The sequence below is a fragment of the Hemiscyllium ocellatum genome, chromosome 7, assembly GCF_020745735.1.
Source record: "Hemiscyllium ocellatum isolate sHemOce1 chromosome 7, sHemOce1.pat.X.cur, whole genome shotgun sequence".
Lineage (NCBI taxonomy): Eukaryota > Metazoa > Chordata > Chondrichthyes > Orectolobiformes > Hemiscylliidae > Hemiscyllium > Hemiscyllium ocellatum.
The window spans coordinates 71,659,953-71,683,270 of record NC_083407.1 but is presented as its reverse complement, the minus strand read 5'-3'; the positions used below and the strand labels follow the sequence as shown (position 1 = coordinate 71,683,270).

The 23,318-nt window shown below is 37.3% G+C and overlaps 1 protein-coding gene across 1 annotated transcript in view; it reads left to right on the top strand.

Annotated features, from left to right (window-relative positions):
• Window positions 1–16,051, top strand: part of cwc22 (CWC22 spliceosome associated protein homolog) — a 104,686-nt gene extending 88,635 nt beyond the window's left edge. The window contains exons 16-21 of the mRNA XM_060827333.1: window positions 4,868–4,945; window positions 5,231–5,383; window positions 9,897–10,024; window positions 12,028–12,129; window positions 12,232–12,464; window positions 15,113–16,051. Coding sequence (XP_060683316.1) covers window positions 4,868–4,945; window positions 5,231–5,383; window positions 9,897–10,024; window positions 12,028–12,129; window positions 12,232–12,464; window positions 15,113–15,705 — 1,287 coding nt within the window. The 3' untranslated portion in view covers window positions 15,706–16,051. The remainder of the gene's footprint in view (window positions 1–4,867; window positions 4,946–5,230; window positions 5,384–9,896; window positions 10,025–12,027; window positions 12,130–12,231; window positions 12,465–15,112) is intronic.
• Window positions 16,052–23,318: the final 7,267 nt, after the last annotated feature.

Sequence of the window (23,318 nt, the reverse complement as noted above, 5' to 3'; positions counted from 1 at the left end):
TATTGAATTGTAGCAGAAAGATGAGAACTTAACACAGATATCAAAGGGCTTTTACAAAGGAGAGTGAGTGCATTCCTATGTGTTATTATTTAACAAATGAGGTCTTCATAAGGAAATTCAGGCCATCACACATGAGAAATGGGCAGAGATTCATCAAATTGTTTTGCCAGTAGGGTATAGAAAAGAGGTGCTGCAAATGGCGCATGAGCTACCACTTGGAGGTCATTTAGGGGTAAGGAAAACAGGCTAAAATACAAAGACATTTTTACTGGTCTGGTTTACACAAGGATATAGTTGGATTTTGCCAGACGTGTCACACACATCAGCTAATCGGAAAACTACAGGCAATAGTAAAACCTGCTCGTTTAATATCTATTCCAGCAGTTGAGGAACCCTTCACAAGAGCCTTGATTGTTTGTGTTGGTGTCCAACTCGAACAAAAAGTTGGAATAAGTATTTATTAACAATCATGGATGTATTCATTAGATTTCTAGAAGCAATTCCATTGCACAACATCACAGCTAAATGGGTTGTCGAAGAATTAGTTAAATTTTTAACTCTATGTGGACTACCAATAGAGATCCAGTTAAATCAAGGATCAAACTTTGCATCCGACCTATTCAAGGAGGTTATAGGTAACTTGGGAATAAAGAATTCAAATCGACTGCGTACCATCCGGAATTGTAAGGAGTGCATCAAACACTAAAGACCATGTTGAGGACTTATGGTCAGTATTAACCAGATGATTGGGATAGGGGAGTTCAGTTTGTACTTCTTGCAATCAGAGATGCACCAAATGAATCAACCAAATTCAGTCTATTTGAATTAACTTTTGGGCATGAAGTAAGAGAGCCGTTAAAATTGATTTTAAGGATAAATTATTAAGTCAGAATTCAGAGACCACCCATTTGGACAACGTCAAATTTTAGAAAATGACTACATAGAGCTGGAGAGTTGGTGAGGCTGCATTTGAAAATATCACATTATACAATGAAACAGGAAGTGGTTAAGAAATCACAAATTTGCAATTTTGTATTTGGGGATAAGGTATTAGTGTTACTTCCAGAAACAAATGAGCCTTTAAAAGCAAGGTTCGGTGGTCCTTATCAAATTGAGAGGAAATAGTGAGGTGAACTACTTGATGAGGACTCCAGACAGAAAGAAATCTGAGTGTGTCATGTGAATATGTTCAAAAGATATTTTGATAGGGAAGGAAAGCAAGACTGGAAGGTGCCAATGATTACAGTGCAGAAGGAAAAACCAAATTCAGAGGATTCTGAATTGGACATTGTCTAATTTGATTTGAGAAATGAGGAAATTGTCAAAAATTGGGATAAATTATTGAGTTGACTTTCACAAGAAAATTGAAATAACCTGAAAGAGTTACCACTATCACATGGGGATTAAGCAACATCCTTATAGGCATAACTCTCTAAAGTTGGCACAAGTTCAGAAGGAGATAGAGCTCATGCTCCAAGAAGGCACATTCCAAGTGAGTTACAATGACTGGAGCTCACCCATAGTCATGGTGCCAAAGTAGGATGGTACCCAATGGTTGTGTTGACTATCACAAAGTCAACGCCGTGACAAAGACTGCATATCCAATTCCACGGTTGGAGGACTGTGTCAAAAGAAGTGGGACAAACCCACTGATGAACTATGCAGGCAAAGCCAATCTCTCAGCCAGGTTTTGATCATGTTATTTTGTGCAGTGTTGCCAATAAAACATACCAATATCAGGATGTGACAGTTGCTGCATTTGAGTTTTTACTGAGGTTTAGTGACTTATTTTCAAGTAAGGGCATCCCCCCTCTGCATTTATTTTTGAAGCCTCAAGCTCGGACTGTACTGGTACTATCCTGTAATAGTAGTCATTAACGTTATGCAGTGAATAACAAGTTTTTGCATATAAATATTTTGTAAAGAGAGAATTTACAAATCAGTATTACAGGGGGTATGATCGCAATGAATTCTGAACGAATTACATTTAAAAAGCCGCAACCAAAAGAGAATATACGTTTGGCTGCTATTCACCAAAGGCATACTTTTGTTGTGTTGTGATCATTTTCCGTGATCAACTGTGGATGATTTTTAAAAAGAAGTGCAATCCATGCAGGGAGGGACCCAACAGGGAGCCCAGAGTGATGACAGCAAATAGCAATGACCCACTTCCTCCACTCCTGAGAGACAGCTACAAGAGAACCTGGAAGTAGAAAATTTCAAAGTAGAGATTTTTTCCATGTTGTACCTGGTAACTTTTTCTGCTAAAGAAGGCCTTGTGAAACTAAAGTTCACTTTTAATTTGATCCTGAAGGGAATCAATGCTTAATTTAAATTAAGGTTTTGAGGAATACAGCCGCACCTTTAAGGAACGGCTTCCTGTACACTTGGTTGTTTTCTGTGTGCTGAATCTTTATCGTGTTTTGTAGTAGACATACGTAAAATTTGGACATCGAGCATGAGGTAGATGGAAGTGACTACATTTAATAAAAATGATGGGTAATCACTTCGCATTATAAAAATGGAAGTTGCTGCCAGCTTGCATAGATCCACATGAACAGGCCAACACTCAGCTTTTCAGAACTTTAATGCATCATTTTTGTCACATCATGTGAACATTAAAATGAATACGTGGCAATATTCAGATTTTGTGCAGTTCGACTTTAGAAAAAGATGGTCTTGTGATTTTCGTGTGAGATTGGTATTGTCAGCATGGTTCATCATAGCACTGTCGATAATTGTTGGAAGGTACAGATTCATTAACTCAGATCTTCTTGTAGCAAGCTCCAATATCTTATGAATGGTGAGAAATTAATCAGTGCAGTTTTTGATCATTCTTGTGAATTGACACTTTCTATACTTGTTCACTGATTAGTCACTGGGCATTACAAGAGAAAACTCTCAATCGGCCAAAGTACTTAAGCTGGGGATTTTGTGCAGCATGTCTTATCCACGTATTATTGAAGTACAGTAAAGCTTCCAGCTTGTATTAAATAGATGTGTCTTTCAATAATGTACACAATAAGATAAAATACTGAGGGTAGTTATATACGTTTTTTTCTGTGCCAAGATGAAATGGAATATGTGTCTTAATACATAGTAGTTTGAATCCTTCATCTGCATTCACCAGTCCGAAAGCAGTTCTATACAGTCTTCGCATATCAAGGGAAACTAACATTGCAATTTGACATTCCCTGCAATTGCAAAGGGTATTTCTTACTCAGGCAGAATGGTATTTACGTACATTGAGGCAGTGGAAGGGTCTGATAACTGAATGGACTCTCATTACACTTTCCCAAAAAGTCTTTAAACATTGGTCTTTCCCCAAGCTTTAGAGCATCTCTCATCACATCGTCCTGGACCTTAGAATGTGCCAGTCTGCAACGCTGAGTTGAGGTCAACTCATTACACTGGAAGACCAACAAGCAGACCAGAGTGTGTTTTTAATTGAGTTGATGGTCCTCCCGGCAATGTTTGTCTCTGTGTGTGTGTTCCAGGGAACAGGCCGTAGAGCACAGAGTTGTGTGTCACCGAGTGCTCGGGATGAACTTTGACAAAAGCCAATGCAGCTGTCTTCAGACCTTCATTGCAAAGGCACATTGCACAGAGATGGACATACAGAAACCATAGCCATTCATAACCTAGATTGAGTCACTATTCTCGATGTTACTCCAGACAGTAAATGGCGACCAACTATTTAGTTATGGAGAGTATCACATTTAAAGCTGATCATTTCCTAATGAAAGACCAGAATTGAGTGAAATTTATTGGGAACTGGAACTAATTCACAAACCTTCCACCTGCAACAGATTCAGGCCCAGGCCCAGGCCCAGGACAGCTGAATCTTAACACATCCTCCACTGTAAGCATCGACATAGTTACATATTGGAACTTGCATCTGGAATTTTAAATACTCTATTGGTTTGACATCTGTAGAATCAAGCTTCTGTCCACAAAGGGCATTGAGGGCACAATGCACCAATCAGGAAAGTACTCTTCATCTGATAGATAATGGTGATGAGCACCTAATGAAAATAGATCACCATGAATTTTAATATTTTCTATTCTACGACACACAGGCTTTGATCTTGCCTGTGTATACTGACTACCTCCCTTGTCTTGATAATAATGACTATATTTCCAAGCACTAAATTGCTCTTTGGCACTTTTCAATGAGATGATAATGCTCTATATAACTAAAATATAGCTGGCTCCTTTACAAATCTTGGGTAAATGCTGACTATTAAACTGTGAATGCAGCATAACTAAAAGAGCTGGGTACTGGATGTGCACCATGGGATAAATTTCTTTCATCCCATACAAGTTTCATATCAGACACATCTGCACAAAATCATGTAGTCAGATTAATCCCCTGAAAGTGAAAATATAGGCATGAACAAACAGACAAGGCATCGAGAGCTTGTATGAGCTATAGTTATGAAGAAAGCTATTGTTTGTGAAGAGATTTAAAAATAGTATTTCATTGTTTTTTAAGAGTTTTAAAATATTAAGATGTGAAATATACTAGGCATGAACTCATTTTAAACTGACATTGCATTTGAACAGTGAGAGCAAGTAAAATGGAGGCAGATTCATTATTAATTTGGACAACTTGAATGTAATATACAAAAAGAACCTTTTACCATGCTTGATCTTTGTAATTCACCTGACTAATTGATTTAGCACAAAAGTGTCTGAAATGAAACTCATGGGGTAAAATAAACTTATCATTTTAACTGCACACAACCATTCTTAAACTATGTTTAACCATTTCCTTCATTTTTTCCTTATTTACTTGATGGTTATCAGATTAATTTCATTTGTTTAAAAGCAAAGGGTTAAACCTGTTTCTTTTCTCTCTTCACAGAAAGAATTATGCAACATGATCCTAGACTGTTGTGCGCAACAGAGAACATATGAAAAATTTTTTGGTCTTTTGGCTGGGGTGAGGCATTCATTGCAGTCTTCTATATTGTCATTTGTAGTTTGAGCTGATTAACAGTATTCATATTCAGCTTCAATTATTAGCCACATAACTGGCCAAAGTATTAAAAGTATGTATTCAGGAATTCTAACTGCAATTTTTGTCTAAAAATGTGCTTTCATCTTTTAATACTTAAGCATTGATGATTTTAAACATCTGTCCTTGAATATGATTTTGATATATTGGTTTTGGTTAATGTCACTTTGAACACTCTACATTTCTCTTTACATTTCATTATCTTTGCAGCGTTTTTGCATGTTGAAGAAGGACTATATGGAGGCATTTGAAGGAATCTTCAAGGAGCAATATGAAACAATACATCGCTTAGAAACAAATAAACTGCGCAATGTAGCAAAGATGTTTGCGCATCTCTTGTATACAGATTCAATGCCATGGAGTGTAAGTCAGAGTAAGCCATTACAGACATTGCACCTCGTTCTTTTCCTGTAACTTGATGTTTTTATGCTTATCCAGAATTATCAACAATAACCCAATGAGTCTTTCAGGTTAAATCAGACAGAAAAGCCTTTACCATTTCTAGTTGTTGGACGGAATCCTGAGGGACAGGATGTGCATTTATTTGGAAAGGCAAGGGCTCATTTGGGAAAGTCAGCATGGGTTTGTGCGTGGGAAATCATGTCTCACGAACTTGATTGGGTTTTTGAAGAAGTAACCAAGGACTGATGAGGGCAGAGCGGTAGATGTGATCTATATGGACTTTCAGTAAGGCGTTCGACAAGTTTCCCCATGGGAAACTGGTTAGGAAGGTTAGTTCTCATGGAACAGGGAAACTAGCCATTTGGATACAGAACTGGCTTGGACGTAGAAGACAGGGTGATGGTGGATGGTTGTTTTTCAGACTGGTGACCTGTGACCAGAGGAGTGCCGTAAGGATCGGTGCTGAGTCGACTATTTCTCATTTATATAAATGATTGTGATGTGAGCATAAGATATATATTTAGTAAGTTTGCAGATGACACCAAAATTGAAGGTGGAGTGTTCAGAGAAGAAGGTTACCTCAGAATACAATGGAATCTTGATCAGATGGGCCAATGGGCTGAGGACTGGCAGATGGAGTTTAATTTAGATAAATGCAAGGTGCTGTGTTTGGCAAAGCAAATTTGAGCAGGACTTATACACTTAATGGTAAGGTTCTCAGGAGTGTTGCTGAATAAAGAGACCTTGGAATGCAGGTTCATAGTTCCTTGAAAGTAGCATCGCAGGTAGATAGCATAGTGAAGGAGACATTTGGTATGCTTTCCTTTGTTGATCAAAGCATTGAGTACAGGACATTGATTAGGCCACTTTTGGAATATTGCATGCAATTCTGGTCTCCCTCCTATCTGCAGGATGTTGTGAAACTTCAAGAGTTCAGAAGAGATCTGCAAGGATGTTGCCAGGGTTGGAGGAATTGAGCTATAGGGAGAGGCTGAATAGGCTGGAGCTGTTTTCTCTAGAGCATCGGAGGCTGAGGGGTGACCTCCTTATAGAGGTTTATAAAATCATGAGGGGCATAGATAGGATAAATCATTAAAGTGGAATAGTGGGGGAGTCCAGAATTAGAGTGAGAGGGGAAAGATATAGAAGAGACCTAATGAGCAAATTTATCTCACAGTGGATGGTGCATAAATGGAATGAACAGCTGCCAGAGAAAGTGGTAGAGGCTGGTACAATTACAACATTTAAATGGCATATGGATGGGTATATGAATAGGTAGGCGTTGGAGGGATATAGGCCAGGTGCTGGCAAGTGGGACTAGATTACATTGGGATAACTGTTTGGCATGGATGAGTTGGACCACATCTGTTTCAAAATTTGATCTTTCTCTGAAATTATCATGGGGGAAATGCATAATTGGGATGATGGTATGGTTACTCAATTATTACTATTTAAATAAAGCTGGTTGGACCAGTTTAGTGATGTAACTTTTACATAATTCACAACTGAGGAATGCATGTTTCAGCTGCATTTAGTTCCTCACAAAAGAATTGTGTAGTATCCTGCATAAATATAACATCATTCGTAAATGTGACATTTTCTAAATCTTTACTTATGTTGATACTTGCATCAACTCCTGTTGATCCATCACTTCTGTTGTCTCTTCCAAGTAGCACATTGATTTTAAAATTCTTGTTCTTCTTTTTAACTCCTTTTTAACTCCTTTTTAACTCCTTCATTGGCCTCATCCCCTCCCTATCTCTAAGCTGCTCTGGGCCCACAAGCCTCCCAGCTATCTGAGCTTTCTTAATTCTTGCCTCTTGGGCAACCTCAATTTTAATTGATCCATCATTGTTGACTGGACTGAAAGCTGCTTCAGCCGTCAGCCCTGGAATTCTTTGTCTAAATTTCTTCAACTTTAACACTCTTGCTTCCTCTAAAATGTTCCTTGAAAGCTTATTCTTTCAGTAAACTTGTTATTGTCTGCCCTAATCACTTTAATTGGCACAGCATCAAATTTTGCTTTGTGATGTATTGTTACATTAAAGGAGCTGTACAAAAATTTTATGAATCAGCAAGTTTTAATAGTGCCAATGTTAAAACATGTCAGTTGAGCATACAACAGCAAAATTTTCTACCAGCTAATATATTGCTTATGCCTTAACTGTCTATTTGCACTGACGTTTGAGAGGTAAGTTCAAGGATTAGTCAGGAGCAGGGGAAGAGCTGGATGGAGCTAGCGAGCTGTAGTTAGCGGGCTCAGGGTGGTCTTCTTCATAGCTGTTATGCTGAATGTTTTAATTGGTCCAAAATTGTAGAAATACTTTCCTAAAGGAATTACATGTTGTTGAATCTCAGTGAGTTTTGAGAAGATTTGTAGCTCAGATTGAGGTTCTGGATGTAGGTTTGCTCGCTGAGGTGGAAGGTTCGTTTTCAGGCATTTTGTCATCGTACTAGGTAATATCATCAGTGAGCCTCTGGGTGGCATGGTCTGCTTTCTATTCATGTGTTTAGGTTTCTTTGAGTTGGTGATGTCATTTCCTATTCTTTTTCCTCTGGGTGGTAAATGAGATTCAAGTCAATGTATTTGTTGATGGAGTTCCAATTAGAATGCCATGCTTCTCGGAGTTCTCGTATGTGTCTCGGTTTGGCTTGTTCTAGTTGTCCCAGTCAAAGTGGTGTCCTTCCTCATCTGTGTGTAAGGATTCCAGTGAGCGTGGGTATAATAAACACAGTCTGCAGATTTCTAAGCAACAGACCCCAACAAGCAGACAAAACACGTCCAGAAAACCCAACCATTCTCCCCTACATCAAATACATCTCGTAAATGACTGCCAGACTACTCAGACTTGGTATCATGGTAGCCCACCAATGCACTAAAACAGCAGCTAATAAACTTGAAAGACCCTATACAGACAACAAGCAAAACCAATGTAATTTACAAAATACCTTGCATGAACTGTAACATACACTGCATTGGACAAATAGACAGAAAACTAGCCACCAGGATACATTAACATCAACTGCCCATAAAAAGACATGACCTACTCTCATTGGAATCCTTATATACAGATGAGGAAGGACTCCACTTTGACTGGGACAACACATCGAACCTAGGACATGCCAAACAGAGACATGCACGAGAATTCCTAGAAACATGGCATCCCAACCAGAACTCTTGTCAACAAACAAATTGACTTGGATCCTATTTACCACCCCCTGAGAAAAAAGAACAGAAAATGACATGACCAACCCAAGAAAACCTGAACACATAAATATGCTTCATCCAGAGGCTCGCTAATGATGCTAGCCCGTATGGTGATGAAACATCTGAAAACGAACCTTCCAGCTCAGCGAGCAAACCTACATCCAGTTGAATCTCAGCTTTGGTGTATTGAAATATGTAGAAGTTGTAACAGAAAACTGGCACAACCAATCTGTTTCAGTGTATCACTGTGATGCTCATCCATTGTACTCTCTGTAATCCAAACCCTTTTGTCTCCCATTTATCAGCCAGGTATCTGACCTGTTTTTAAACATGAGTATCACACCTACTTCAGACAGTCATTTGAACAGAGCATTTGATAATTTTCTTTCTTAAACTTACTTCTGTATTAAATTTCTTGTATTTAAATTTAAATCTGAGGCACCCACTCAAAACTACTTAACTGCCAATCATCACTTTTTGTGTTCTGTTTCCTGTCGCAAAGCAATTTCAGGCATAATTTCTCTGTTTAACTGAAATTATCCCAAAATCTGAACTACTTTAATATTTGTATTTTCTCCATGCCCAGTAGCCTCAGTGATTTACACAGTACTATGATTGGCTCAGTAAAATTTCTACAATGTGGAGCTCAAAACTGTGCATGACTCAAACTGTAATCTTAAAGATTTAGGTAAATTCATAATCAACTTGTATATTCTGTACCTCTGACCAAAAAAAATGAGGGTGTCGTTAATTTGATTTAATGCCACTCTCCTTGTATGTGTTTGCAGAAAGAGGATTTGATGGAAAGCCACTTTTACTTTTTCGGGTTTTCATGTTTATTTGAATGTGAAGGGGAACAAAAAAAAAGTTGCACAGTACTTTCACTTCTGAGAAACTCCGACTGCTTTTAAGTTTTGCAGCTTTCACAAAGTTAGTTCAGTGTGGCACTTTAATCTACCCATTTTGAAAGTTAAAAGTTACAGAACTTGGATCTTGGCTCACTCAGTCCTTTGGAGATGAGCAGCCAACATTCTGGTTACCTACCTGTCATTAACTTGTTAAGAGCAAGTATTTTCGAATAACTTTGGAAATATGATGTTGAAGTATTTTGGACCCTTGTTTGTGATTATTCTCCTTGTGCATTATATATCTCAAGTTTATGATGTTGCTGGAAGATGTACTGTTGGAATTTTTAACAAGTCGGTAAATGTATCATAACATTTAGGTTAAAGTCTCAGTTCAGTTTTCCTGCCTATTTTTTTGTAGGTACTAGATTGTATTCATTTAAGTGAAGAAACAACAACATCTTCCAGCAGAATCTTTGTGAAGATTCTTTTTCAAGAACTTTGTGAATATATGGGGCTACCCAAATTAAATCAAAGGCTACAGGACATGTAAGTGCAAACTGTATTGCATGATAGTTTGTTCTTGTGAGACTGTAATAACTACAGCAATTAAGTGATCTGGTTCCAAAATTTATATTTGTTATTGATTGCGTTCTATTGAGAAATAAATTTGTAATAACTAAGATATATTTGGCAAGTGTGCCTGTCAACAAGTTGTGAAACAGAATTTAGAAACCTCGTTCTAATTTAAGATTGGCACAGGCTGGTCCTATATTCAGTGGAATTCAGAAGAATTAAATTTATTTGATACTAAGGAGATTTGACAGGGTGGATGCTGAAGTGATATTTTCTCTATGTGGAACAGATTAAATATAGGGCATGCAGTTATCAATAAAGATTAGGAATTTAGTAGAGTCTTGCACTTTAGAGTGCATTGGAGGTGTGGGATTAAATAGTTTCAAGACAATGATGAGTTAACAGATCGGTGAACTGTGGCGTTAAGGCCACAATCAGATCGACTATTGTTTTACTGAAAGACAAGAGGAATGAATGGTTGAATTTGAATTCATGTCAATGTCCCACTCTGAATAATTTGGTTGAACTTCCCTGAACTCAAATCTCTCACTACCTTTAGCTCACGAGTAGAGGAGAATTCCACATTGTATTTTCTTAGAGTCGTAAGAAAGCAGGAAAATCCTTTGTAGCCTTGATTCGGGTACTCACTCGTTTTTGGTTTAGAAAGTTATGGGCAAATGAGGTTTTAAAACCTAAGTGGTCTCTCTTTGATATCAAGTAATTTGAATTAGTCTGTTAACTGCTAAGCCACTCCACAGATGGCCCTGATAAGAAATCCTATGTGCCTTAGCTAATCTCCATTGTAAACAGCAAGCGCAGTGACTTGAAATGAAAGCAAAATACTGTGAATGCTAGAAATAAACAGACAAAATGCTGAAGAATCTCACAGGTCTGCCCGCATCTGTGGAGAGAAAAGCAGAGTTAATGTTTTGAGTCTGATATGACAACTTCAGAACTCATCCAACTATTTCTCTCATGAGTTCAAATGATTTTGACATTTGCTGTGGAGTCAGTCAAGCCTGAATGCCCCTTAGAATACTTTGACAAACTCGCAAGAGTTGCATAATTACTGTATTTTGAAGTACACCATTTACATTCTGAAGGGCTTATTTTCGGACATAACCAGTGTTCTCAGTAGGCAGCACAGGTCCTTCAATATCTCTGAGAGTTCCTTCCAAATGGAATTGTGGGTCTACCTAGAAAAAATGAACTGCGGTAGTTCAAGAAAGCAGCTCACCACTGCCCTCTGAAGGGCAAGTAGGGATGAGCAGTAAATACTGGCTCAGTCAGTGAAGCCTACTTCCTGTGAATGAAAATGTTAAAAAAAATGAGGATGCAGCAGTGTAGAAATTGGTCATTTGTAGAACAGGGGACAAACAGGGATTATGCTCAAGCAACCTTGCCTTTGAGATGTGTATGTCAACCTTAGAAGGATCATATGCTACACACAACACGAGGTTATAGTCGAACAGATTTATTTGGAACCACTAACTTGTGGAATGCTGCTCTTTCATCAGGTAGTTGTAACCTAGTGTGAAATTTTTAACTTTGTCCACCCAGTCCAGCACCAGCTCCTCCACATCATGGCAATAAATAGATTTACACAGAATATAGATCATAACTCTGTTTAAAGGATGACAATGTTACAATTGAAAGAAACCATTTCATGTGCAGAATGTTTTTAAATGTTGCCAAGGCAATCTGCAAGAGACATGGAATTGAATTGAAACAAATTTACATCTGAAATTTTATTTATGTAAAGTTTGAAATGAAACAGTTCCATCTCTATTGGGAAAGTTACTTCATAAGACAAAAACAATAAATTCCTGAAGTTTGTTGTTTAACACTTGAATATATCTACTTTTTTTAAAATTGAAATATATAATTTGATTATTGTGAGATTCAAAAAACAGAAGATTGACATAATTTCATGATTAAGATTAAATTAAGTTTTTATTAATAAATACTTTTCGCAGGACATTACAGCCTTTCTTTGAAGGTCTCTTTCCCAGGGATAATCCACGCAATACACGATTTGCTATCAATTTTTTTACCTCTATTGGTCTTGGAGGATTAACGTATGTATACCTCCCTAATTCTATTTATATTTTTTTAAAACCCAATATTTCACTTAATTTGTGTTTGGCTCTAATAATATTCATTTTATGCATCTACTTCAGAGATGAATTGCGAGAGCACTTGAAAAATGCACCAAAAATAATAATGACCCAGCGGCAGGATGTTGAATCATCAGATTCTTCTTCTTCATCCTCATCCTCGTCTGATTCAGATTCTTCCACTGATTCAGGATCTGAAAGCAGCAGCAGTAGCAGCAGCAGTGACAGTGACAGCAGCTCTGGATCATCGAGCGACAGTGACTCCTCATCTTCCAGCAGCAGCAGCAGTGTTTCAGGTTTGTACTCTTTCACTGTGCTTTTGTCCTACTGCCCAACACACCCTCTCCAAAAAGAATTTGATCCATGCTTCCCTTTACTGTTTAAAAATACAAATAATCTTTCTCCAACATTGCTCATTTTGCTGTTAAATTTATGCCTAAATGTTGCACAAAAGCCATGTGTTTTCCCAAGTCTATATTCCCAAATGTGATATGTTTGGTGAACTGGGTTTCTAATGTGGCTTCCAAAAATTCTTAAATTTAGGTGTGGTGTATTCAGATACTGACAGTTTCAAGAGCCATTTCATGTCTTAGCAGTGTTGGAGCTGAAACCTAATGGACGTTGTTTTGCAAAGACTGTAATTCAGGTGCAGGAACTTGGACATTTGTGCTAACTGAACAGTTATAGGGCACAGGCTGGACCACATGGTTTTCCCCTTTCCTTTCCCTCTCGCTGAAAGTATTGACTGTCTGTTGAAGGATCACTCCACGGCAGCTGTTGTCTTCTGATAAGTTCCTCAAACTGCTACCACTAATTTGTGAAAGCAGTTACTTAACCTCCCTTACCTGGGAGGGCAAAGACAAATTTATTGCCGGCACAGTGTTCCCTTTTGCTACATGCTTCCATTCCAGTAGTATTTGTGGTGAATTCTCTGAATGATTTTGGTCATCTTATTATTTATCAATATCATCAATTATTTAGTTATTGTGTAGTTTCACTTTTGTGCAGTGAACTGAAAACCTCCAACATTCTCTTGTGCAATCAGACAGATGAAGTGCAAACAGCAATCATGAGTAAAATGCTGCTTTTGATCTTAAGTGAATAGTTTAGCCCTGCAATTCAGTTTGACAGTATACTGTATCTTGAGAATCGGAGTTTGGCAGGTAATTTCCACAGTTGTGATGAAAGGTTTTAACATTTATATTTTCTGTTTAGATCGGATATAATTTAATTTGTTGACAGAGTTTCATAAACTCTTGGGAAATTGATTATTTGCACAATGCACATATGTTAACATTCCCACCTGAGTCAAAAGAACAAGTTGGCATTTATGAAGTGCTGTTTAATGGAGAATAGCATTCATGCGTAATTCAAACAGTTTCCAGCTCTAACCTTTTCGAAAGTATATAAATGTAATTTTAATAGAAATCTGAAAGTGAACTAATGCCATCGGAAATTTAGTATTTTCATTCTCTTCATATACTTTGTGGTAGACAGATTGTGACAGCTTGAATTTAACTGATCCATTGTAGTGAAGAGCAAAAAGGGAAAATTTGTATCTTTAGTTAAGGCACAGGTGGCTGTTTTGTGGACAAGTGCAAGCTATGTATCTGTTTGACTTGACCTGAACAGACAGATCCTTAATAGCAATTGGATTTTTGCAACCTGTCAAACTGAGCATGGATGAACTGCTTTACTGTTGTTATTTCTGTGTGCTCAATTAAATTGATTTTCTAATGTACCTTTGAATTGATGTTCTCATTTGTCTTGTGAATTTTTGAAATGGATATTGGAGAGTCTAAGAACTTCATGTTATTACAGTTAAATTTGTTTTTAGCTCTCTGGCTAATATTTTTCATTTGCAGAGACAGGTAATATTGCAAATTTATCTGAGAGATGATAAAAAGCATCAAGCATGTAAATGTGCCCCAAGGGGCAAATTACTCTGAACAGATGAGTTCCATTTACTTCTGGTGTGGTTGGAATTGAAGAAAATGGATTGAAGACTCATTAAATACTGATAAATTTTGGGATTAAATAGGCACTTAGGAGATGAAGAAAGTAATGTAAATTCATGCATTTTCCCACAGTAGTCCTGAATAGCTGCAAGCAATCTGTTGAAACCACTGTTCATATCCACTATCTTAATAAATCTGAGCCATTGGGAAAATATTTTGTAGAAAGTGATTTTACTTGTCCTTCCCCAAATGCAGCTTGATAATATGCAAGTTACTGTTGCATCTCAATTGCATTTTATCTCAGATTTTGAATCATGCAAAAAAACTGAGTTATGGAACTGAACGACTCAATCTATTTTAACACATTTTTCTTGCTTGTTCTGGAGAACCATATTTCTTTCTTTTCTCCCTGGCCACGATGTAAATTTCATTTTTACTGTTTTAAGACATGAAGATTACTTGCAGTGTGGAAACAGGCCCTTTGGCCCAACAAGTCCACACCGACCTGCCGAAGCGCAACCCATCCATCCCCCTACATTTACCCCCTACCTAACACTATGGGCAATTTAGCATGGCCAATTCACCTGACCCGCACATCTTGATAGTCTGTTTTGATAGTCCGTTACAATGTGAAGAGCAGTTTTGTTACTTAGAGAGTTTTGTCATAATAAAATAAAGTGTTGGTGCTTGTTGAATTATGATGCTTCAGTTATTTCTTTGGGTTTGTAAGTTCTAATTGAAATTGTGATTAAAGTACTGCAACTGCAATCAGCAGTTAAGTTGAAATTCAAATTAGCAGGCAAACGCATGGATGCTAAATGACAGCTCCTAATCTGGCATTGACAATTTATATAATTTAACTTCTATTTGAATTTGAAATGAGTTTTGTATAAATCTATATTTATATATATCTATTTGTGATAAGGTAGCCGAACAAAAAACATTAAACACATGCATTTACAGTTAATGACTTTTTTTCTTAACAGATGATTTAAATTCAAAGAGCAAGAAGGTACAGAATAAAAAGAAAGAGCAAGAAAAGGCAGATAGTAGAAAACAACCAAGTGACAGGAAGCGATCTGGAAAAAAGCAAGAAAGCAGGTATGGTGGCAGCAGTGAGGAGCAGGATAGCAAAATGGATAGAAACAGTGGCAGAACTTACAGACAGTCCAGAGAGAGAAGAGATGAACCGACTCGGCATGATCGAGAAGAGGTACACGAACGAGATCGGACATGTTCTGATCGGGACAAGGGTCGTGACAGGAACAGAGACTTCACAGATAAACGTATTGAAAGCAGAAAAGACACAAGAAACCATTCTCGTTCTGAAAATGACCGAAATAGCACCAGGAGTAAAGATAGCCAGGATCACTACAGTCGAAGAAGAGAAAAGTCAAAATCTAAAGAGAGAAGCCGCAAGGATATGACATCAAGAAATAGTGAGGAGGACCGCCCAAAAAATGGTGTGGATAAACGATCAGGAAAGCATGACCGTCAGGAAAGCAGATATTCTGACCGCTCTAAGGATTATAGAAAGGATGAAGATAGGTGCAGAGAAAGTTCCCCAAGAAGACACTAAACAGAATTTACAATGCTGTTATTTGGGAAAACTGCATTGCCAGAGCTCTTGGGGAAGTATCAATGCCACAGCGAAAAGAGAAGGAACCACGTCTTGCATAGAACTGCTGATGTGTACGTAGTTTCCACTGGAACTTTACAAACTGCTATTTCCAGTTGTCATATTTTGTAATTAAAAAAAAAATCTGCCTTTCAAATAAATTCTGAGGAAATGCCCTTCAAACAATTTTCCTTTTGGACAATCTGAAAGATGTGCAGATTTATTTTGTGGACAGTGATATCTTTGATAATGCATTTATAGAGGATTTGACATTCTCTTGTTCCATGTAAATGTTTTGTTTGTCAATTGAAATAAAAATCGTGCAGATATGTCATACCTGTGAAGAATTTTATCAAGCACCTATATCTTCAGTTTGTATTATGTTTTGGTTTTAGTAAGATCTCTTTCTACTAATAATGAGTAAGGTCAAACAGATCTTTGAGTTTGGTAAGTAGATGCATTGTTTTCTTTTGATTTTAAGGAAATACTGTGAAGTTAATTATGTACACAAAGCTTGAATTTGAGAAAAGGTTATATCCAGCATAGAATTTGTTTTGCTCACAGTTAATATGTATATTAGATTTTAAAATTATTACTTTAAAGTGCCTTTTGTGAATTAATGACGATTAGCATTGACTGCTGTAAATTTGTGGGTGGGTTGGTCAAGTCAGTATAAGTCAGTTCAAAGCATTAACATTGCACTATAGCTTAAACTAAAGGTATTAACAATACTTAAGAATACTTCCTTAAAATGCAATTTTTCTTAGTCTATAATTTCACCAAAAAGTTTGATTTTACTTTTATATGCATAAAATTAGTGTTCTGAGCAGTATTGTGGAAACCAAAATGTTGCTATTTACTGATGATATTTTAAAACTGAATCAGAGAATCTCTGCTGTGTCAAAGGAGGCCATTCAGCCCAATCAAGTCCACACCAACCCATCCCCTAACTCTGCATTTCTATGGTCAGTCCACCTAACCTGCACATCTGTAGTCTGGGAGACTCACCCCGAGGAAGCTCATGCAGACACAGAAAATGTGCAAACTCCACACACACCGTTGCCTGAGAGTAGAACTGAACCCGGGTCTTTTGTGCTGTGAAGCGGCATTGTTAATCTCTGTACCACCTAAATGTTGAGGACACCTCATGGTGTTCATAAATTTATATGTTTAGGAGGAACGATTGGTAAATTTGTGAATGTCACCAAAGGTGCTGGTACAGTCGACAGTGAAGAAGGATCTGAGATCACAAATGGATCTTGATCAGTTGGACCAATGGACTGAGGAGTGGCAGATGGGCATTAATTTGAATAAATTTAAGGTATTGCATTCTTCGTAAAACAAGCAGGGTCAGGACTTACTTAATGATAGCACTCTGGGTAGTGTTTTTAAAAAAAGAGACCTGGGGTTTAGGTACATAGTTGTTTGAAATTTGCATTGCAGGTAGACAGGATGGTCAAGAAGCCACTAAACATACTTGTGTTCATTGCTCAGGCAATTGATTGTAGGATTTGGGACATCATGTTGAGATTGTACAGAATATTGGTGAGGCCAGTTTTGGAATACTGTGTACAGTTCTGGTCGGCCTGCAAAGGATATTATTAAATTGTAGAGAGTTCAGAAGAGATGTTACTCAGACTAGAGGATTTGAGATACATGGATAGTTTGGGACTTCTTTCACTGGAGTCTAGGAGGTTGAGGGGTGACCTTGCAAAGGTTTATAAAATGAAGAGGGGCATTGATAAGATGAATAGCAATGTTTTTTTTCCCTCCTGTGGGGAAATTCCAAACTAGAGGACATATTTTTAAGGTGAGAGGAGAAACATTTACAAGAGACCTAAGGAGCAACGTTTTCACCAAGAGAGAGTTTTATATTGGTACGAACTGGCAGTGAAAGTGGTCGATGCAGGTAATTTCAAATGTAAAAGACATTTTGATATGAATATGAAAGGTTTAGAGGAGTATGGGCCAAACACAAGCAAGTGGGGCGAGTTTAGTTTGGGAAGCTTGGTCGAGTTGGACCAAAGGGTCTGTTACCATGCCGTATGACTTTCTCACTTTTGCCCTAAATGGCCAAGTTTTAAGCCATAATATACTGGTTGCTTTGAGGTAAAAAGTGTGTGCAATTCACATGAACTCACAATGTTATTGAATTAATTTCGACTGAAAGTGCAAATTGACAGCTGTGAAAGATGTATAAAATCTGGTTGTTATGATATTAAATAGTTTTTTGAGAATCACTTCAGCATTTTTAAAATAGTTTATAACTTTATTAAAATCATCTAAATGTGGTCAACTAGTGTCTATTACCGACCTTGTGCTACAGTATTTTTAAAAGATAATACTCTGCAAGAGCGTAATGATGGTAAGGTCACAATTATTACATCTGCCTATAGTGTGAAAAAGTTCTCTTGATAGTGATGGTGCTCACTCAGTAGTATTTGGGAAATACACGATCTAGGTACATTGTTAATGAATGAATGTCAGTGTATGTCCAAGTCAGAATGGTTAGTGTCTTGAGAATTTGAGGTAACCTCTGCTGGAAATCTTAATTAAAATTAGAAAGTGTTGAGCAGGCCTGGCAGCACGTGTGGAGAGAGAAACAATTAACGTTTTGAATCTGATATGACTCTTTATTGGCATTCCAGATAACTCCAGCTCCAAAGAAGAGTCACACTGGATTTGAACTGTTAACTCTGTTTTTCTCTTGTCAAATTTTTTAGACCATCTGAGTTACTCCAACACTTACTGCTTTTATCTTAAATTGGTTGTCAATGTAATTGATCACCTTTTGAGTTGTCTCTGGCAAGTGCTGTACACTGGAAGGATCCATCCTATTGTTGGACACTGTGTGGCAACAAAATGTCTTTTCAACAAAATACTATTGAAGTGAATCGAGTGTATTGCTGCAATGAATCTTGTCGTGAACTTTGCAGCCTAAGTCGGTTGTACTCTGTGGCTGGGATTGCTTTATCCAGAATGACACTGAGTTGCTTCAGCAGTGATGAAGCTCCACCTGCCTACATAAGTGACACATAAGCCAGTCACATTCTTTGCAAACTTCCTTGTCAGTAGAGAGCCATTGAGGAAGGAAGCACTTAAGAAATAATTAGTTTGCAGAATATTAGTTTCTACCTGACCAGATCTGAATTTGGCTGGTCACATTGAACTTTGATCGGTGGTGATTGTAAAGAATTCAATGATTGGTTACCTCTACAGGCCAGGGCAAGGCAATTTACTATTCATTTGTTGGAAATGGTCATTGTTTCGCACATATCTGGTACTTTTTCACAAGTCACCTATTCACTCTGCAATTTGAATCTGCTGTCCTCTACCAAAATTCTTATCTTTTTTAGGAATGCAATGTAACCTGGCTAAACCCATCTGGCTTATCCTCACCACCCTCCCCTCTAACAAGAAAAGTGAGAATCCCATAAACTACTACTTTATTAGACTAAAACTATGAGATTTCTGTGCCTCTGCCACTCCTTCATTTCTCTTGGCCCATTGGGCCAAATTTGGTTCCTTGTTGCCATGAACTCTGTTTGTTTTTCTTTGTTATTTCTTAACCATCCTGCCCCACAAGCTTACCTTGCCAATGGGACCTGCCTCCTCCTCCCTCAACTATATTCACATTAAATAGCTAACATCCCAGCTTTCCACGTTAGTTCATGTTAACAGTTTTCACTTCAGATAATGTCTTCTGTACCTGCTTAAATCTGCCATTGTGAACCCTTCTCAAAAACTCAAATTACCACTCATCTGTATCTGAATTTTCTCTCTCAAACCCTTGAACATGCAGCTCTCTGCTTAATCAATGCCTGTTTTTACCCTCACTCCATTGTTTGAATGGCATCAATTGGCTTTCCAGCCTTGTCGCATCAAAGCACAAATGACACTTCAGAGGACTATGGAGAACATACAACTGAGAACTCAATTGAAGTGAGGCTTGTGAACAGCTGTATGCACAGTCTTCATGATGTCATTGTTAACTCTTGATGTTTCAGATACTCGTAGTAGATGTTATAACACGGGGTAAACTGTCCTGCTTAATTTAAACCAGCAACACAGAAACGTTTTATCCCATGCAGTAATCTATGAAAATTCAAGAGGCCAAGCACTATTTAAAGTAAAAATTAACAACTTTATTTCTTAAATTATAACAGAAAATAATTAACAAACACCTATTTACAACTCTTTCCTCTACCTATCTTTTACCTTCTCTTCAACAATACTAGTCCGATAAAACTCCTGATTAAGATTTGCAAAGCAAAACCAGGCAACCTTTGGTTCTTTTCTTTGTTCCTGTCTTCTTTTGTTCTTCTTGGGGATTCAGCTTTACAGGTTACTGATGGTTAAAGGTACCTTTTAAGAGAGCTATTCTCTGGGCAGTTGCAGATATCATTGATTTGGCAGTTCTCCCAACTGTTCAATTTTCCCCAGTCTTTTATCCCCAAAACATTGGATTGTGTCATTGGCTTTTAAGGTTGCCAATATACTAAATGCAAACTTGTTTGGAGTTTGTTTTTTTTAATTAGTGTATAATTTAAACTGAATGATCTAAGTTGAATCTATTTTTATCTCCAGGCACTACCCCAGTAGCTGGACCATATTTTGCATTATGTCTTATTGAGAACACTTGGTGCTGTCACTGCTAGCTTTTAATTCTCTTAAAGGTACAATACACCCACATCTTCATAACATAGAAATGCAGTGAAGTCAAAGCAGCAACTGGCCAACCATGTTACCAAATTAATTCCATGCTTGTATCATTGCAGTAAATTTATCAAGTTCATGCTTGTTTCAAATCAGGAGTATAAGATGTTAAATACACCAACAAATTAGACTAAGTGTGCTTTACTTGCATTTTCCAAATACTGCTTCCAACAATCTGGGTGAATAACGTCTTTTAAATTCTGCACCAGAAAAATATCCTTAACTTTGTGCCACAGTTATCTGATCCCCACTCAAGTGGCTGGGGCCAGTTTGTGCACAGGAGAGAAAAACTTGAACAAGTATAGCCTGGTATTCAAGAGGATGATTGAAGAATAGGCCAGGAAATTGAGATTCTGAGAAAAGAGATTTGGAAGGTTAGGATTTTGGACGGGGGGAAGAACAGTGAAAACAATTGGGACGTAAGAAGAGGATGATGAGGGACAAAGGGAGATTGTTGAACAGGAGTTGGAATATTGTTAAATGAGACAAGAGGAAGTGCAGTGAGAAGTTAGAGGGCAGCATGATTGCATCTCAGGTAGGAAAGCAAGCAAAACTGGTCAAGAATATTGGACCAAGGATGATGGGAAAAGAAATAAGGCTGACTGGAAGTGAGGCATAGGATTTCTTACAGAGTCAGGAGCAGCAACAACAAAAAAGCGAGCAGTATGAAGAAAAATCACCCAAATAGTGTGTGGTGAAACCTATAGTCCTTAATAGTTTTTTTTAAAAATGTTATTTTTCCTGCTAGAGAAATGGGGAACATGAACACAGATGAGATGAAGATGGGCTTGCAGCAGCTAAAGTTGATGTAGTTGTGCTAAGGAACATTCCTTTTCCTCTAAGCTCCACTTTTTAAAAAAAGCAGGAAATATTACTTTCAAGTATTTTTTCTGTTGCCTCAAGGAGACCATTTAAGGATGGCTGTGGAACAGGTAAAGACCGATCTGAACTTGCATGGCACACACTCGACCGATGTTTCTGTTTACTTTAAAGAAGAACCAAAACAAGCATAGAACCCTTTTTCAAATACTTTGGTTACTACAGTGCTGATTTCACACTGTTTCCTGAATAAAATGTGAATCATTAATATGTACCAAAGTTCTGCCCCCAAACAAGTGAAATCCACTATGTCTATACAGAGCACTGGATTTATTGAGTGCCAGGATGTCTGATAAGCCTTACTGTGTCAGTGATGTATCAAATAGGAAGTATTTACTTCTGTTAAATAGAAAATAGAAAAGACCTCTGTCTTAATGTGCATTATGATTTATGTTGGAAATGCAGACAGCATCATCTAGTTCTTTGAACAAATTAAAATTTTACAAGCTTAAGTTAATTATCTGTATGTGTGGTGATGCTTCAATGGTCAGTTCTGCAGTGACTTGAAGAAGGAAAGATGTTTCACATTTTGTTCCCAAAGAGTTCTTAACTTGGAAGTGATTTGTTTATGATTGTTAAATAAAACATGCATTTCTCGATTGAGTTAATCATCTCAGGTAATTCAGAAACATGAATGTATCGATTTTGTTTTTAAGTATGATTGATCTGTAGAGATTATGTTTGCAATCACTTCATTTAAGTATGTATACAGTAATAAGTTAAATAGAAATTCCTGATCTACTTAGTATGCAATAATGTATGCATTCAAGCAGTTAGAATTGTATAGTTAACATTAATCATGATGTTGATATGATCATGTTAATCTGTAGCATATTTTAATTAAAGGAGCTGTATGCTTTAATCTGTGCCTGGCTATCCTTTTTCAACAGAAAGCCATTTTAGGTTTCTTACCTTACCAATATCTATATTTCAGAAATTTCATAGCTAATCTTAGTTCAAGTGTAATTATGCCAAGTCAAAGTTATTTACATCACAGAAGCAGGCCATTTGGTAAATTGAACTCACGTAAGCCCCTCACAGAGCGATCCTCAGTCCCACTCTGATTTGGTGTGACCAAACATGTAAGATGTCGTACAAAAATGATATATTCATGAAATGCTGAATATTTTATTTTTCTTAAACTATGGTAACATTGTTCAATTCGCTGTTGAGTTCCTGATTTTGATTGCATTATGTACAGGAAATACCAAGTGGAGCCATCTTGGATGAAAGTTCTAGCTGTTTTTGGGCTTATTGAAATGTGTTGACAGGCCATACTGATATATAACTGTCATGATATGCCTAAATCTCCTGAAAGTGCATAGTCCGATGCCGGATCAATTGCACAAATCAAAAAAAAGTAGAACAAGTTGCCATCGACAAAAGGCATGCAATTAAGATATTTCCAGCTTGCTTGGCATATTTTTGGTGATGAAACACACTGTACATGAGCTGAACAGATGTAAATTGTTAATTGGATATTAAATTCCGAACATGCAGTTGATTGTGACACTTCAGAAAATTGAGTGGTATATGATCAGACTGAACATCCATTCCATGCTACAAATATGTCATAGCAATAATTTGTATCTTAAAATTTGAAATGTTTTATAAGATCTATTTGGCTTAGGAGAACTGTATGTTTTGGTGATACATTGGAGTAAGCACATGCAAACGCATAAAAGCATACAGCTCCTTTAGACCAGCAAATGAGAAATTAATGTTGATCCTTCTGCTGTATTGTTACATTTGTTCATGATAACAATGTTCCTTGCTTGCCAAGAGTAAATTTTGTCAGATGAACAAAACAACATGTGACCAATGCCCATTCAATAATCAAAGGTTGCAATGACTGGTTTGTTTTCGCAAGTATTTTCTTCATTTGGTTCAAAGTAGTAACCTTAAGTTGCATACTGAGAAAGATTTATGTAACCATGCTTCAACTTTGTTTATTAATGTTGTGTTTACATTTCTGGAAA